The 17,059-nt window shown below is 43.3% G+C and overlaps 2 protein-coding genes across 8 annotated transcripts in view; one reads left to right on the top strand and one right to left on the bottom strand.

The window, feature by feature from the left end:
- Nucleotides 1–2,285, top strand: part of lrp1ab (low density lipoprotein receptor-related protein 1Ab) — an 88,175-nt gene extending 85,890 nt beyond the window's left edge. For all 3 annotated transcript variants that reach the window (XM_056384555.1, XM_056384554.1, XM_056384553.1), the window contains one exon: nt 413–2,285. In XM_056384555.1, coding sequence (XP_056240530.1) covers nt 413–550 — 138 coding nt within the window. In that variant the 3' untranslated portion in view covers nt 551–2,285. The remainder of the gene's footprint in view (nt 1–412) is intronic.
- Nucleotides 2,286–2,515: 230 nt separating this feature from the next.
- Nucleotides 2,516–17,059, bottom strand: part of fmnl3 (formin-like 3) — a 33,171-nt gene continuing 18,627 nt past the window's right edge. Inside the window, exons 5-26 of one of the 5 annotated variants that reach the window (XM_056384557.1) lie at nt 16,723–16,806; nt 16,045–16,191; nt 15,019–15,127; nt 14,737–14,813; nt 14,193–14,286; nt 12,867–12,941; nt 12,672–12,782; nt 12,406–12,555; nt 11,687–11,788; nt 11,117–11,477; nt 10,539–10,631; nt 10,293–10,417; nt 9,719–9,921; nt 9,329–9,632; nt 9,146–9,226; nt 8,891–9,020; nt 8,644–8,804; nt 8,298–8,399; nt 7,245–7,337; nt 6,995–7,118; nt 6,017–6,139; nt 2,516–4,024 (exon numbers count right to left, since the gene is read on the bottom strand). In XM_056384557.1, coding sequence (XP_056240532.1) covers nt 6,048–6,139; nt 6,995–7,118; nt 7,245–7,337; nt 8,298–8,399; nt 8,644–8,804; nt 8,891–9,020; nt 9,146–9,226; nt 9,329–9,632; nt 9,719–9,921; nt 10,293–10,417; nt 10,539–10,631; nt 11,117–11,477; nt 11,687–11,788; nt 12,406–12,555; nt 12,672–12,782; nt 12,867–12,941; nt 14,193–14,286; nt 14,737–14,813; nt 15,019–15,127; nt 16,045–16,191; nt 16,723–16,806 — 2,818 coding nt within the window. In that variant the 3' untranslated portion in view covers nt 2,516–4,024; nt 6,017–6,047. Of the gene's footprint in view, nt 4,025–5,440; nt 5,485–6,016; nt 6,140–6,994; nt 7,119–7,244; nt 7,338–8,297; nt 8,400–8,643; nt 8,805–8,890; nt 9,021–9,145; nt 9,227–9,328; nt 9,633–9,718; nt 9,922–10,292; nt 10,418–10,538; nt 10,632–11,116; nt 11,478–11,686; nt 11,789–12,405; nt 12,556–12,671; nt 12,783–12,866; nt 12,942–14,192; nt 14,287–14,736; nt 14,814–15,018; nt 15,128–16,044; nt 16,192–16,722; nt 16,807–17,059 lie in introns of all 5 variants that reach the window. The other 4 variants (XM_056384556.1, XM_056384559.1, XM_056384558.1 and 1 more) reach the window with 4 other exon arrangements.

Here is a 17,059-nt window from a genome sequence, read left to right as displayed (position 1 = left end):
AGCTGGAGTGATGTTTAAGTCACATAACTCATGTGCGTCATTATTTATTCACCAAGTCTGGTTACATTGCACTTTGTCGCATCTTGCTTTTATCAAAACACAAGCATTTCCACTGCATTTTATTCTTTTGTTTTTACAATTGGGTTTTATGCTCAAATCAAAAATGTGGTGGATGGAAATTGCACCTACACTTTGGTCAAGGGGAGTTGATTGGTGATTGGACGTCCTGAAGCAAAGAACCAGAGCAGACGGACACAAACCGAATAGCAAACCAAAACTGTCTGCAGGGATCCTAGTGGCAGGAGGGAAAATGTCTTGTCCTTTTGTTATTTGGGTGAACTAACCCTTAGTTCACCCAAGTACAAAACGCAGTAAAAGCTCCTTTCACCATGTAATTTTCTTTGCTCCACAGCCCACCAACTTCACCAACCCAGTGTATGCCACCCTATACATGGGCGCCCACAACAGCCGCAACTCTCTGGCCAGCACAGATGAAAAGAAGGAGCTTCTCTCCCAGGGCGATGAGGACATGAGTGACCCACTAGCGTAGAGCTTGGCTTGGATTGAACTCTGCCAACATTGCCCTGCCCTGCCCAACCCAGTGCTGAGCCAGCAAGCTCTCATCTTATGCCTTTACCAACTGAAAAGAAAAGCAACAAAAAAAAAAAAGCAAGAACACTGTATAAAATGTATAAAATGAAGGACTACTTTTTTAAGTGATTGCAGTATTATATTTTGTTCTTTGACAAAAAAAAAATCCTCTGGTGATGAAAAAGGAACCATTTTATAGACATTTATTCAGTTCTTCTTTTTAATTTTGCTCACCTCCTCCTCACAACTCTCCCTCCCCTCTCACACATATAGCCACTACCTCTGTGCAAATGTAAAAGATAGAGCGATACAAATGGCCGTGGAACAATTTTAATTTTTTATTTTTGTATGAATTGTATAGGGGAAAAAAAGAGAATATTGTTCCATCATAGAAAACGTTGCCAAGTCTTTTGTTGTTCATGAAAGAGAGGAGAAGTGTCAGTGCTCACTATGAATGCTTCCTGGATGCTGGTTCGGCCCAGTCTTTCACGTTATGTGTATATGTAAGTTTGCTGCTGGAGGTCTAAAGGGAGAAATGAGAAGTTGTTTAACTGCACATGTACACATGGAGGACTCAGCATCGCAGACAGTGTCTGTTCTGTTGTCTCAAACAACTACATTCAAGTGATTGTCTTTTACCTCCTTGCACAGACTAAAGTTATATATATATATTTGCATATATATAAACCTATTAACAAAGTGTCTTGAAAATATACCCAGGAATACAAACATCAGTAACAAATAGCAGTCTGTACTTTTTAACAGTTTTTTTTAAAGTCATTGTATAATTGACATACTTTGTGTCAGAAATGAATGCGTCAATGGCCGTGTGTGAGTGTGCTGGATGAAGATGATTGTAAGAGTCCACATTCCAGGATAAAAAGCCTGGGATGGATATCCGTGGCCTTGGTTTAGCCTACTGCAGGACACTCTGGACAGAAGCCGGATTTTGCTCTGAAACTGTTCTAGAAAGTTCTTTTTGGGAGTGACAGCAAGCTTCTGTGAATTTCCGGTCATCACTGAAAAACAATCTTCGACGAATAATTAGCTGAGAATGGTAACATTTAGCTTTTGTTCCTTGTCTTTGATTGTAAATGTACTTTGAGGAAAGGCCAGGGAGACCGTTTGATGGTACGAACTTCTGTGGGAGATTGAGTTTTTTCTTCTTTTTTTTTTTTCCGTATTGTATGTAATTACATGGACATGTAATTTAGGTTAATGCTCATTGTTAAGTGCATTCCCAGGAAGGAGACTGATCAGCTTCCTGATAAGCATTCCTTTGTTAATTCCTTTGCCTTGCTGCTAACGCTAACCATCTGTCTGTGTCAGCCTGGTTTTTAGTCTTTCAAGTTGCTTTCTGTGTCACTGCTCACCATGCTGCTTTTAACTGAGCTTCTTCTCAGCCATACCTGCCATATCACTCTGCATGGTACTGTCACACACCCATCCTAGAGGAAATGCTCTTGCTTTGCCCCTCACTTTTAACAGTATTCATAACACTTTTTTTTTTTTTTTTAACATCCTGTTCTGTTAGATTTTCACCCGACCATATAAATTAGAACAATCATTTTTCAGTTGGAGAAATTCTTTTGGTGGCAAAAACCCACATGGATATTTGTGGTTCTGATTGTTTTGTTATGATTCTATTTCTTTTTGATATAAGAAATTAAATGGATTTTTATAGTAGAAATGTACGGTGGCTCTGTCCGTCATTTGGAGAGATGGAGAGGGAAAGCAATTGCTCGTTACTTCTTGCTGGAGTACATGAGAAATTAACATGAGCTATCCGAAAAAGTAAAAAAAAAAAAAAAAAAAAAACATGAACATGTGGTAAGCACTTGTTTGCATGTTGCTTCATTAAAGAAAGACCACAAACCTTTGCTTACATACGCCTGCATTGTAATAACAGTCTTTGGTCTTGTAGTTACATAATTCATCTTATTTATTAAAAAGGAAGTGTCATCTTTCAGTCAATAGTCAATATCATGGATCATTTCTTCCAAAAAAAGTACATTTCTTGATTTCAATGTACATTAATATAAATGTCCACTTAAAGAATAGTGTCTCATACAATGTAAGCCAAATTAAGTAGTGTAAAGAATCACTCCCTTTGTGCCAATGTGCAGATGTCTCTTAGGAGGAAATTCATCTCTTTGAGCTTAAAACATAAGACATCATAGGAATGGAAACGTCCTTCATCCATCACCACATCTATAGCAGGTTAACACCATCTGAGCCCTTCAACAGTAGTCCATGTGGAACCTTCTTCATACATTTGTCACTTTCCCATATGTCACTAAAAGTGTGACAGAAAGTGTTGTCAAGGCGACGACATTCACTTTTTTAACAACTACTTGGACAAGGCACAAAGACACAATGACTCTCATGTCAAATGTTATGAGCTTTAAGACATTGGTGTGGAGAGGTAAATAAAAGAGTAATCTTAAGACCATTATTCCCTTCACCTTCTAGTTGTTGTGTGCCGTTATAGCTGGAACTTTTTTTTTTTTCAACTTTTGCATATTGTTGTCAGTATTATAAGGCTAATGTTAAAGTACAAGGCAATAAAAAATACAATCTTTAACAAATGAAAGAATGTAAAATAAACAAATTATGGCTGACTTGTGAGAAGTAACACTGTTTACACAAAAAAGGCACTTCTGAAGCAAAACATGAGACATTCAAGAAAGTTTGGTTTGGCTAGCCTGTCCAAAAGAACCGGTACTGTAGAGGAGCAGATGGTCCTTTTCCTCAGAGATACATGCGACTGAAATCTAAATAAACCATAGTCAGAATTAAGTCTTGATTGAATGTGTTGACTTGGCTTGATGTCGGGGAGCAGTCCCCAAATGTCTAATATCGAAGCTTCTCTGTTATTTGGAGGAAGGCTCTGCGAGTGTCTTCGAGGCAAACATCCCAGCAGCGGTGTCGGCATCTTCCCTTGGCTGCCTCCCAGTCTAAGTCCTGCTACGACTTCATAATCTGAGGAAGTTAACGGCTTTGGGAATAAGATCCACGTGTTGGCAGGCACTTGTTAGTGAAAGCACCATTCCTCCTGCTTCGCGGGTCCTCCGGTCCTCAGCTCACCTCACCTGTATGTATGTATGTACGTATGTGGTCGTCCTCCGACTGGTCCGGCTCTCAGACAGAGGAGTGACCCGCTGTGCTTCTGTAACGATGCCTGCTCACTTAAAGTGGCTGTTAAGGGCCTCCATAAATAAATAAATTACCCAGCTAAGACAAGGGCTCTGTCCTGTCCTCCCTTTTTCAGTCTTTGTGATCTGCAGCCTCAGGGTTGAGATGGACCATCGGGACACAGGGAGGAAGGTTATAGTGGGGAGGGGGAGTATAAGGGACGAATAAGTGGTTTAGGGTCTCTTCCAACCGCTCCGGATCAACGCGTCAGCTCGCAGGAAAGGCTGGTTTCGGAGATCTGTGAGTAGGCATGGAGAAAGGGGTAAGAGACAGGGGGGACACTCATGTTAGAGGACCCATATTTGCTTCTACTCACTGTAGCTTCTTTCATTCTTTTGCAGTGTTTAAGTGACTTTAAGCCATAAATGTAGCGGACATACACTCAGCTGCCAGTTCACTAGATACACCCGATAAACTGGCGTGTTTCTATTATTTTGTCCACCCCATTTATACCTTTGAGGTTAAGAACCAAAAAACAGAAACACTTCTCTTTATAACGCAGTACAGTTCACAAACTACGTCATAAAGTTGAATCAACACCTCCAACATTATAACCTTCATGCGGGAGGATTTATTGCATTAGACTGCATTAGATTGAGCTAGGTGTTCCTAATAAATTGCCAACTGAGTGTATATTATTGTATATTTCATTTATAGAAAATCTGCAATAACATCTGCAGTTAAACTTTGTTAAATCTGTATTAGAAATATAAAATTAGCAAATAAGAGCATAAACGATGCAGATTAAACACTGAATGACACATTCCCATAACCTTGCATTTCACCTGGTGGTGGTGATGCACAAACAGTGAAATCCAAGGCTTTGGGGATGTAGTTATAGCAACTTTGTAACACAAATAATGCAGCAGTACAAAATAAAAAAACATAGCCTTCATTATTACAGTTACAGTACAATGGTCAACAAGCTCTTCAGTCTGTGGAGCAACAGTCAAGATGCCTGTGCCACTAAAGTGGAAGAAAACATTGAACTCTGTAACAGTTTTTGATATAGACTGTGTTCATGTGTATCTGACTGAGTGTGTGTGTGTGTGTGTGTGTGTGTGTGTGTGTGTGTGTGTGTGTGTGTGTGTGTGTGTGTGTGTGTGTGTGTGTGTGTGTGTGTGTGTGTGTGTGTGTGTGTGTGTGTTTTCCTAGAGCCTGTTGACCAAATAGCTGTTCAGCACACCGCGGATGACAGTTAGCAAAGACAAAACATGGCGGACGTTGTTGACAGGTGAGAGGTAAATGAACACTGGACAACATGCAACATGTAATAGGAGGGGGGGTGAGGATAATGATGACAATATTTAAGGGTACAGTTATGCATAAACAACAATGTTCTGAAAATAGTGCAGGGGATTTGTGACTGAGACAAAGACTTGGAGGAAAATTAAATCACTGATTACATGTTTTTGGGCGAGTGATACTGAATTTCTCTAAAACCATAAACATACTGTAACTCGCTTCTTAATTAATCCTCATTATGTTTATTTTGTGTGGTAAAGCAAATCTCATTGCTGGTAAAGCATCATTTTTTTAAATTTTTGTTTGCTTTGCGTCCGAAGCACTAGCTGAAGCAACTGACATCACTGTAGCAGCACACAGGAGCTGGAAGGCCAAGCGGGCCGCGTTTCAGCCAGGCTACCTTCCTTACCCTCTCTTAGGAGTGGCAAATACTGTCATTAATCTTCTTTTCAGCTGGAGGGGGCAGAATAAACAGTGGTGGTTGAGGAAAGAAGAGTCACATGTTAGCCGGAACACCAACACCAAACAAGTTAGTCTCATGGAACAAGGCATCGCTGATAAAACCAGTAAATTAGCCAAACCTCTTTATTGATGATAGACAGCTTCATGAAAAGAACGCCTTCAAAGAAATCTGCCATAATAATGCACAGCCTTTTATAGTGTCATGCATGATGCGCTGACGTGATCGTTTCATCACAGTCATGTCTGATTGTACTCTGAGTGTATCAACATGTTTTTCACGCGCAAAATATGCTGACACTCTGTACAACTTTTCTTTTTCTTTTTTTTTTCTTTTTCCATGTAGCTCTGTGCCAGGCAAAGAGGTTTGGCTGACTCCTATCATCAGATGCTGATAGGAGTCCTCTAGTAGTAGAACACGAACAACCAATGATGGCCCAAGTTAGTTCACAGTAATTGTAGTGGTAGAAGTTGTGGGGAGGGGTCATGCTGCATGCACAGTGGTCAGGAGGCATACGAGAGACACCTGGACAACCTTGGCATTAGAGGGGGGAGGGCTAGCAGTTGGCGTCGTCACAGAGGTTGGCTTCACAGAAGAACCGTGAGCCGCGTTTAGCAGTGCGGGCTGTGAAGGGCACGCTCTTCAGTACTGGGGGGAGGAGGGGGAGGGAGAGAGAACATGTCACACCTGAGACACTGCCCTTCTGGGGGTGAGGGGAGTGGGGGAGAGGCGGGCACTGGACCGCCTTCGTATTTCATATTTCATATTTCAGGAGACTGCAATGAATCTGAGAACAGTGGAGCTGTGCTGTTGGTAGCAAACCTTGTAAAAGCCTCAGGAGGTTTTTTTTAAATAGAATTAGAGCTGGATAATAAGCTGTTACGACTCTCACAGTAGTGGCATTGAAGCATTATTAATACTAACAAAAATTATATTAATGCAACATTTATATTATTTACATTTTAAGCACTGATCACTGATTGTTTCCTGAGGCTGTAGATACTGATCTTTTCTCCCATTAAAGCCTTATATGTAGAATTTGAAAAACTCTTGACTTTGGCAACTCCTGGTGGTACGTTCAAGAACGACACTTGCATAATCCCCAACCAGTTTTCACTGGGACTGTCTCATTTCTCTACACAAAAAAATATACCATCAGAATACTATAATAAAAAACACTATAATCACATAAAAAATCTACACATAGGGGCTTTAAAGAAGGACCCTGTGACTAAAGAGCCTATATACAGAACTTCATGTACACTATCAACATATTGAGGCTCAACAGCTTTAGTGTTGTTCATGTCAGAGCTAACGAGACAGCACGTCATGGAATAACTAGCTGCTATGTGCTGTGCTCCAGATGTGCGTGTGTCTGGACCACATAGCACAAGGTGCACTTCAAAGGAGCCGAGCAGTGAATGACCACAGTCATCCTCGGCCTGGGACGACCGGGGCTGCTGGCGCCCACATGGGGTCTTTTTAGGGTGCTGTCTGGCCCACCTGTGATGATGTCCTCAATAGTGCCGTCCTTGCCCTCATACACGGGCCGGTGGTCCTTGGCTTGCCGCTTGCGCAGCTCTGCAATCAGCTCCTGCTGCTGCTGCCTCTTCTTGTGGGCCTGGACCTGAACCAGCGGAGAGGAGATTTGTACTGTTCACTGTGCTTTTTGGCACGCCGCGAAGCTTTATTTAGCACTGAGTAAACATCTGATAGCTTTCATTCAGCTTAGTTGCTTGCACTTGGTCTGTACCTTAGGGTCATGTTGTTTAGCCTCCTGAGCCAACAACTTTTCTCTCATTGCTTCCTCCTGCTTCTTCCTCTGCTCGTTGTCTTCCACTGCATCCTGTTGAGAAGACAGAAAGGTGACCGGTCTGTGACGAGAAACTGTGGCTCAAATAAAGTCAAGTCAACGCACCTGTGTGGCCCAGTCAGGACAGAGGAAGCAAGTCAAAGGTTGAACATAAACAGGGAACACGCACTTTGGTCAACAGCCAATCATTGCAAATGTATTCTCTTTCTCCTTCTCTGAGAGCTACACAGGAAGATTGATACCACTTGCATGCTAAATATAAAGCTACAGCCAGCAGCCAATTAGCTTAGCTTAGCATAAAGACTGGAAACAGGGTGAAACAACAAGCCTGGCTCTGGCGAAGGTTAACAAAATCCAACTACCAGCATCTCTGAAGCTTAATGTAGGACAGAGCCGGGATAATTGTTTCCCCATTTCCAAACTTCAGACTAAGATGAACTAATCATCTGTTGACTGTAGCTTCATATCAAGTGCACAGACGCAGCGGTTTTGATCCTCTCGTCTAGCTCTCTGTAAGAAAGTGGATTAATGTATTTGCCAAATGTCTAACTATTCATTCAAGACACACATAAACAATCGGACAGACACCCCCATACACAGAAATCCTTGTGCTGCACATTTCCTTGAGCAGATCCCATAAATCCAAGCTGAGAACAATCTCAGGAAGTGTGCTGTGTGGTGGGGCAGGGCGAGGCTGTCCAGGGGTAAAAAGGGAGGAGGGGAGGAGGGGAGAAGGGGGGAAGGGGGGGGGGGAACCAGTCTAAACACCACAGCTGCGGTTCTAGAGTCAGACCCAGCTGGCCTTTCCTGTTATTTGGCCTCGGAGTATACGCCACGTCCTGTGGCACAGAGGCAGCCAAAGCTCTGCCCTGCTCTGCTCTAAGTGAGACAAACCAGGGAAGTTCCAAACTGACCAGAACAGAGAAAGCCGCACCGCATCAGTGAGGCAGCGAGGAGAGACGCACAGATACTGCTGCTGCTTGGTGCCCTCACCTTGTAGGCCTTGATAAAGCGCACAAACACAGGGAAGAACACCGAGGGTGGAGTCGTCTTGGCACTCTCTCCGAAGTAGTTCACCACATTGTTGAAGGCTTCCTAGAATTGGGAAGGAGGACAGTGCCAGACTGGGATCAATGTTTGTAAACACTGTAGACTTCGGAGTCGTGTTTTTTTTGGTTTTTGTGTGTGTGTGTGTGTGTGTGTGTGTGTGTGTGTGTGTGTGTGTGTGTGTGTGAGAGGTGAAAGAGCTGCATGTGGGACAGACGTTTTGCTTCAGGTTTATTCTCAGTTTTTCCACTGGATAATTTGTGGTTTAGGAGGTGAGGACAGTGTTGGATACCTCTGCTGTCTTCGCATCCTTCTGCAGCTTGTCCAGCTGTGTATCACTGGCCTGGACGAAGCCTTTCAGGACTGAATGGTCATGGAGACTGCACTCTCTCCGGATCAGGTCCATGCCTTTCCCCAGCTCTCGAACGTCCAGCAGCACATTTTCCAGAGATACTTCACACACATTCAGTAGATATTATGTCTTATTTGCAGACTTTTAAGACTTTTTTATAACAATTCAATATCTAATGCAAACTCACCTGCTGCAGCTTTATCCACAAAGTGCAGCTCATTGTAGAAGTTGGCCAGTTCGGGGTATTTCTCTTTCACAATGAGAGCTATGTAGTGGAGCAATGTCATTTTTCTGTCTGTAGACTTAGTGTCCAGCAGCTGTGTGGCAAAAGAAATGAATGACATTTACATTATCAGCAAAAGCGCTGCAGCATTAAACTGTGCGGCATGTTTTTGTGTTGATTGGTATGGCAAAAAAAAGTTTTACTAAACTTATTACTCACCAGATCAAGACTTTGTAATTTGAAGCCATAAACACAGCCTCGCTTGCTGCTATTCATGTAGTTTCCCAAGGCTAAGATGATCTACAAGTAAAGCAGAAGAACTAATGAATATGCAACACAAACGCTGCTGATATTAAAAAAAAAAAAAAAAAAAAAACACCAGCCGAAACGAACACTTCTTACCTCGAGCATTCTCTTCATCTTTGGTGAGGACTTGACGGAGCCAGAAGCAGCGATGATCGCGTTGAGCTGTGGTGTGAGCAAGCTGACATTGTCAGTAAAGTTCCCAACGAAGGTGATGATGTTCATCCTCTGTGTGAGTCTCTCAATCTTGCTGAAAAATAACATGAAACGATCTTCCTCCGCCAGCTGGTCCAGTGGACGCCGCTCACGCTCGTACTGACGTAGCACCTTGACCTCCGACTCCGTGGGCAGGAAACGCATCAGGCACTCCACAAAGTCGACAGGCAAGGCCTTGAGGTCAAACCTGAACACACGCAACTTATATTAGTAACTTGTTCGATCGTGTCTACGGTTCAAAAAAGTATTTTAAGGCTCATGACGAATGCATACTTCTCTATTGCTTTGCAGATCTCTTCTGTGGTCTTGTTCGCCTTTCGCAGTGTGATGGCTAAGTTCTTGGAGCGATTGGCGTCCAGGAGGGTGACTTTGTTTACCGCCTTCTGGGCTACTTTGTTCTTTGTGCAGGCAAGATCCACAACTGGACCCTGGGCTCTGGTCTTGAAGAGCTCCTCAAACCTCTCCAGATCAAGCTCCTGCAGGTGAGTGACAGTTCACTTACTTGTTACTCTTGAACTTGTACAAACATATTTTTAGCTTCTTACGAGCTCTTCTCACTGATTTTGAGTGGGTGCAGTTGGAAAAAAGGCGGTAACACATATTTCCAATCAGGATTCAGCAGCATCTGAATCAAAATGTGATGGCAGTTATTGCTTATGTTGCCGGCACTGTTAATCAAACCTGATCAATCCACACCCACACAGTCCTGGTGAAGCAGTTTACCTGAACTTTTAATAAATAACACATAACACAACTTTAACTTCGATCATTGCTAATTTAGTCACAAATATTTCATGTTATAAAGTTTTCAGGGGCTAAAAAGACATCAGATCTAACCGTGATTTACCTCTAGTACTCGCTCATCATCGATCTCGTTGAAGACTGTGCCGTTGATCTGATTGGGCTTCAGGGCCGTCCAGTTAAACACAGGCAGGCGGAACTTAGTCTTGATGGGCTTCTTGATTCTGATAGCTGTGAAATATATAAATGCATTAACTTTTGCTCTGCTACCTGCAGTAGAATAGAAAGTAGAGATGCTCAAGCTTAAAAGTTGCATAAGAAGAATATGTTGTGTTGTGTTTTGTGCTCTCACCCGACAGGCCCACACTCAGGATGACTGAGGGTGAGGCATCTGGCAGAGGTGGAGCGAGAGGAGGAGGTGGTGGTGGGACTGGTGCACCCAGGCCTGTAATTAATGTAGAAGACGATGTTAAGACATTTTTTACTGGAACTTTTTTTTTTTTTTTTTGTCATCCTTTATTGTTCTCTTCATATTTTATCTATTTGATTATAATACTGTCCTAAACGTTGTGTAACCTCTGTTTTATGTCCTCTGTGTTCTGTTCTATCTCGGCTCAAATGCCGTGTAAAAGAGACTTTTAATCTTACCGAAGCCTGCTCCTGGTTAAACAAAGTTTTTTTTTATAAAGAACTGAAAACTGCTGTAAGAGACAGAGATAATCTGCCTGCACGCACACAAAGGAAACAAGCCGTGTGTTTCCCTTTCCTGTCTGCAGCAGGAGAACACCGCTGTGACCCATCACCTCGCTTGGCACGGATGAACAAAAACGGGGAACTGAAAATAGTCCTCCGCTGACAGTCTATAGTCAAATTAACTTTCACATATATATGTGTCACCAGACATAATCACTATGAGTCATTATGTGTCACCTGAGGCAGAGGGCAGGGGAGGGGGAGGCGGTGGTGGCGGGGGAGGCGGTGGAGGAGCTTCACTGGCTGGGGGTAAAGTGGTGTCTCGTCCTCCTGGTTCTGTTAACCCTGCCGTCGAACCCAGGGACAGCTTCCCAATGTCTCCCAGAGGGATCCCGAGGCCACCACTACCAACACCACCCACACCCAGCGGCTCGATTGCAATGTCTCCGTCGGGCTTCTTGTGAAGACGGATGGTGCCCTGCTGTTCGAGCTCCAACAGCCGCCTCTCGATGTTGAAGTGCCTCTGGAAGGCGGCATCCTTCTCCTTGATCATCCTCCTCAGGGTGTTGACCTGGGTGTTGGTCGACTCGTACGTCTCCTGAGCAGTCACCAGGGGGGGATAAGGAGCACAACACAATGACTCCACAAGCCAAAGAAACATCCTGTTTCCTGCTGACCTAATTTGCTATCACAGCAATTTAGCCACAAGCATCTGAAAGGGATCTTTGCTCGAACACACAGAGTGGCTGAACCCTTTCTGATTCAAGGCTTGCAAGCAGCAATACATCATAACGACTGCCAGCTTACCCGCACTGCTTGCAGGTCCTTATCTTTCTGAAGGAGCAGCTTCTCCAGATCAGCTACTTTCATCATTGTTTCATTCTCAACCTCCAGCAGCTTCTCCGTCACCTGTGATCGAAAGACAGAGAGAGCAACAGAGAGATGAGAGGAGGTGAATTGAAGAATTGATCCACAGCTCGGGCATCTCTCCCAGTTCCACTCCCTCCTCTCTCTCCCCATACGCATCAAGTGCATCATCAGTAGGAAAGATGTATCCAGCAGCATGACGCAGCAAGAGCATGGCAACGCTTTCAGTTTTCATTTTCAGATTACACATGCTGTATAGGAATTCACAGGGATCATCCTCCTCCATCAATTCATCCTCCCCCATCATTCATGACCCCGGAGAACGGAGTTTGTTATGAAATTCCTCGAGTGATGTAAGGGGCTGCCCACGACCTTTCCATGCGAAGAAGGTCTTTGCAAAGCAGCGTGGGACACAAGGGCAACTGCCCAGAAAGAATGAGCCAACACAAGAACAATATTAAGATTGTTTAACGCACAGTATTTGCCAGTGTTCTCCACCCTGTCATTATCCCCAACCACTTGTGAAATGCAAACACTGAGTAGATTTCTAATTACCACGTAGAAACAGCCAAGTTAAGTACATATCTGGTGAACCACAACAGTCTCATAAGTGGGCCCGGAGAGCAGTGTTGGTGGTCCAGACTGGGCGGTGCACTTACATGGGACAGGTGCTCTTCCAGTTCATCCACCTTCTCCAGCGCTGCATTCTTAGTCTCCGCATCTTCCAGCAGACCACCCACGTCAAACACGTTATCCAGGTAGGCCTGGATCTGCACTGACAGCTTGTCACTCTCCGTATGTTTACATTTCTGACACCAGGAGAGAATGAATCAGAGTGAGTGATATTTGTACGCATGATGTACCGTTCACACAGTCTCCATGCGAGGACGTTCTGTCCATTTTGACCACGATATTGTCTCCTTACCTCCAGGTAGTCATCCAGTCCCAGCTTGGTGAATTCATACTGCAGGTGGACTCTGAAGTTCATGTCCTCAACTGAGTGGACCACGATGTTGATGAACTGCATGCAAGCAACCTGGATCGCAGACAGACAGATTTAGATCCCAGTGTATTGAATTGGATGGATGGATGGACATACGTTCACACCAGAGAGAATTACCATGTAGTCGATGTTTCCCTCCTCACTGCGGAAGTAATCCATCAGTCTCTCAAAGCGATGCTTCTCCTTACACACCTAAAATGGAAAAGATGCAGCGATACAGAGGTTTTTTCCTTTTTAATCCATGGTGATCATTTACAAAAGTAAAAAAAAGGCTGACCATGGAGAGGAACTGGGTGGAATGTCAAAATAAGATATTTTTAACCCTTCATCTTATGTCAAAATATAACTATTGATCTCTATTCTTATTATTAATCTTATGTTGGAAGGGTTGTGGCTCAGTAGGAGACCAAAACTCCAGTATTGGTGAAACATTTAAAAGGTGATTACATTGATTTTGGGTAATTTGACTTAAGAAATGGGCAACAATTGCTTGCAGCTACTGAACTTTATTATTTCATGTAACTACTCATAACTTAATGTAGTATTTTGTCATTTTGAAACACATTCCTGGATCAAACATAATCAATCCCAAGATCTTAGCTGCATGTGAACATAGGATAACTTCCTCTGTTTGCAACAATAAGCTCTTCTTATTATCATAATTCATGGGAAGGAAATCCAGGAAAAGATAAAGACATTGGACAGTTTTTTTTTTGTCAAATTCCTACACAAAAATACACTGGAACAAGAGAAGAAAACAAACAGTGCTTTCTTAATTCTTCTCATTTTTTTTGTACCGCAAAGAAAAAAAAAGAAAAAAAAAGAAAAAAAAAGCACAAATATTTCTGATAATTTTAACTAGACACAGAAGTAGTTGTTGGCCTAGTCTTTGCTCACTGGTACTGCTGTGCTTGAATACTATAGATGGTGTTGTTGTGACATTTCAAAGATCTGTCACCTTGTATTAAAGTATAATCTTAGTCTTTGACTAGTGGGTTGATTAGCTCTCATGTCTCTCTGGGGCTTTAGTTTGAGAGGTAATTGTCCTGTTCCGCTGTTTAGATGACTGTGCAGACAGAAACCGAGAGGCTGAGCAAACCTTTGAGGTCCACTAGCTCCCATCAGGGAGTTGATCCTTATCATTGTTCAAGGTTGGCTCACATCTGTTGTCGTAATGAGACTAATAACCTCAGACAGCACCACTGTAGGGCTTTGCTTACAGCCTCAGTACACATGAAAACTCCCAGAGCTCCTCAACTTTCATCCCTCCACATACACTGGCTCTTTATGCCTTTATACACACAGGTGATGTGGGAAATGATGGCAATTTAATAAATGTAAGTTAGATTTTTTTTTTTTTTTAGCATATTCGATCCTGAATTGTAAACAGTGCAACTATAGCTGATCACGGTTCAAATGTCATTTAAAAGTGGCTTTGGGCACCTCTTTGAAGTTGTCAAATGCCGAGAGGATGATCTCATGACCTCCGCGGACGAGACAGACGGCAGCCAGCAGCTCAAGGACTAAAGCTTTCGTCCTGGGAGTACAGGAGACATTCATCAGGACAACATATGTGGATAAATATCAACTGCAAAAACAAACTATCTCAAATGAATAGTGGAAAAGCACATTTTACACCACCAGATTGTATGTCTATGCATGCAATCCTCAACACTAATGCAAATCCATCAACATACAGGGGCTGACATAAATAATCCATGCTCAAGTCTGAAGCAGGGGCAGGTCTTTATAGCTTCTGAAGTGTTTACCCTCGTAGACTTCATTATGAAGTGATCAGCCCCAGCGGTTTACCACTAATCTCCCTTTAGTAAACATTCCTTTAACGGCCTGTATATACGCCTCTGAGCCCCGACTTCAGAGAGAAGCCGAGCCCCACGGAGAATGGGAAGCATATCATATGAACTGGCTGCAGGGTTTCCCCTATTGTTTGACCCAGCCCTATGAAGACGGGGGCCTCAGTTCTTACCGTGAGTTCTTATTGTTCAAGCTGAGGGCAATTTCATTGACTGCGTGTGCATGAGACATGACCATATTGAAGCCATACTGCGTGAGGAAGACAGAGAGAGACAGAGAGAGAGACACACACAGGATGTGGTCAGAGAAACCTGGGTATATGTAAATATACACACAGCACTTGACTGCACAGGAAACACATGATCTTCACGTTCTTAAAAATCTATGTGATATGATTATGTGTGAGCCTTTATATATTACTCATCCCTTCAAGTGGAGTGTTGGCGTTGGTTACCTGGTAGTTCATGATTGCTCTCAAGCACATGATGCACACATGCACATCGTCTTTTTGGCTCACAAGGCGGGAGTTTTTGATGGTTTTGCTGTTGGAGACTGAGCCGTAGCTGCAACAGATGGCAGAAGTTAATATCTAGTAGAGATTCAGTAATTAAACCCAGTTCCTAACTTTTAATTTGCTATTAATGGCAACTTGTTTCATTTATTTCTGAAGTCTATCTGCCGTTCATATGACTCTTGTTTTAAGTGTGTCACACAGAGAGAAACAGAGAGAGAAAATTACAGAGAACGAGGTCTGACAGAAAAAACTTTTGAGGTTACAGATGCATTATGGGAGCCTGGTTTCCTTGTTGCTGTCAACAGACTGAGGTCTATGCACACAGACTGCTATTATGTAACTGTGTTGCACAGTCACCATGTGCCTATAATGTTTCTGCTTCTCCAATTTATAAATGGCTTTTACAGTCTTATGATCCAGCAATTTTGAATTGTATATAGCATTTTCTAAAAGAATGCTACAACTTATGTTAACTACTTCTAAATGTTATAAAGCCTGAAAGATATTCTTATGGGCTATTTCTTTCTGTAAACCATAATAGTGCTTGATTTCATCTAATGTATCTTTGTCTCCTGTCTGTGTGTAGCTCAGTGATGAAGAAGAGAATCGCAACTGTCCAACATGTGCTGCTGCTCACAGCTGGCTCTCATCTGAGGACAGTGCAAACGCACATCTGGACACATGAGGGAGGATGATGAAGAAAGTGAGACACACAGTGCAAAAGGTCAGAGACTTCCAGGTTGTACCTCTGATGCAGCTCATCATCTGACTGAGATTTGCAGAGCCGTGAGTTCAGGAGAGAGGTCAGTGGACCGGTAACTTATCAACCATTCAGGCATTTTTATCAAAACAAAACAGCACCAAGACAATTTGCATGCTAATACATGTTTATAGCGTTCAAGCTTAGCAGAGCGAGGCAATAACAGGGACAGGTAATAGCGGGGAAGCTAGCTTAGCAATACGTACCGGAGGACAGACTGGCGGGCAGAGCGCACCAGTGTGTTGCAGAAGGGTTGGGTGCCCGTGTGGTGCAGATCCTCAATAGACCTGCTCCAAGATTTAGCCTTGTCCAAGAAGCCATCCTCCCCATTCTCCAGCCCCTCAAAATCCAACCTGGGCCACATACAGACAGACAGACAAGCCAACACAGAGGCACAGGGGTGTAGATGAGAGGCATGGGGGAGGTTAGGTTAGCAAGGCAGCCTGGTAAAGAGCCAGGGGTTATCACAACAACCGTCATCAAGCTGCACGATAAAGCTCAGCACAGAGATCCTGACCCGTTCAGGCGAGGTATAGCTCAAGTCTACATCACATAGCATCTGTTCAGAAACACATTCAGTTTGCCAAGTATGCAACACGGCAAACGAACAAATCCAAAGAATGCAATGTGCCAAGAGCACATTTTAGATGCACAAGCAGTTTATGACAGGCTCCACAGGACATAATGTGTCAACTCAGCAGCTGGATCCCCTGCCCAACCCAGTTCCTTAGGAAAGGTTTTGGCTACAGTCAGGAGGTGTGTGTGTTTGTGTGTGTGTGTGTGTGTGTGTGTGTGTGTGTGTGTGTGTGTGTGTGTGTGTGTGGTGTGTGTGTGTGTGTGTGTGTGTGTGTGTGTATAACATGTACGTGTGCAAAGGTACTCACATGACAGCACACTGGGCAAAGGAGAGGTACTCCACCAGGACATCAAGACCTCTGTTTTCATCATTGAGGAACTCCCTGACCCACCTGTGACGCATGAGAACAGAGAGGGGGTTAGCAGGGCACTGAAATCAAGAACACACCCTGATCCTCTACGACTGGGTTTTAAAAAAGGAGAACGAGAAAGAGACACACACACACACACACACACACACAGAGGAAATGGAGATTGGTGTGAGGAATAATCTGGTCTAAAACAACTCCAGTCATATAATAGTAACATTTACTTGTCTTATTAGGTGTGCTGCTTCCCGAAATAATGGATAGAAAACAAATATTT

The sequence above is a fragment of the Seriola aureovittata genome, chromosome 9, assembly GCF_021018895.1.
Source record: "Seriola aureovittata isolate HTS-2021-v1 ecotype China chromosome 9, ASM2101889v1, whole genome shotgun sequence".
NCBI lineage: Eukaryota > Metazoa > Chordata > Actinopteri > Carangiformes > Carangidae > Seriola > Seriola aureovittata.
Note: the sequence above shows the minus strand (reverse complement) of the source record. Positions and strands in the feature narration are given on the sequence as shown.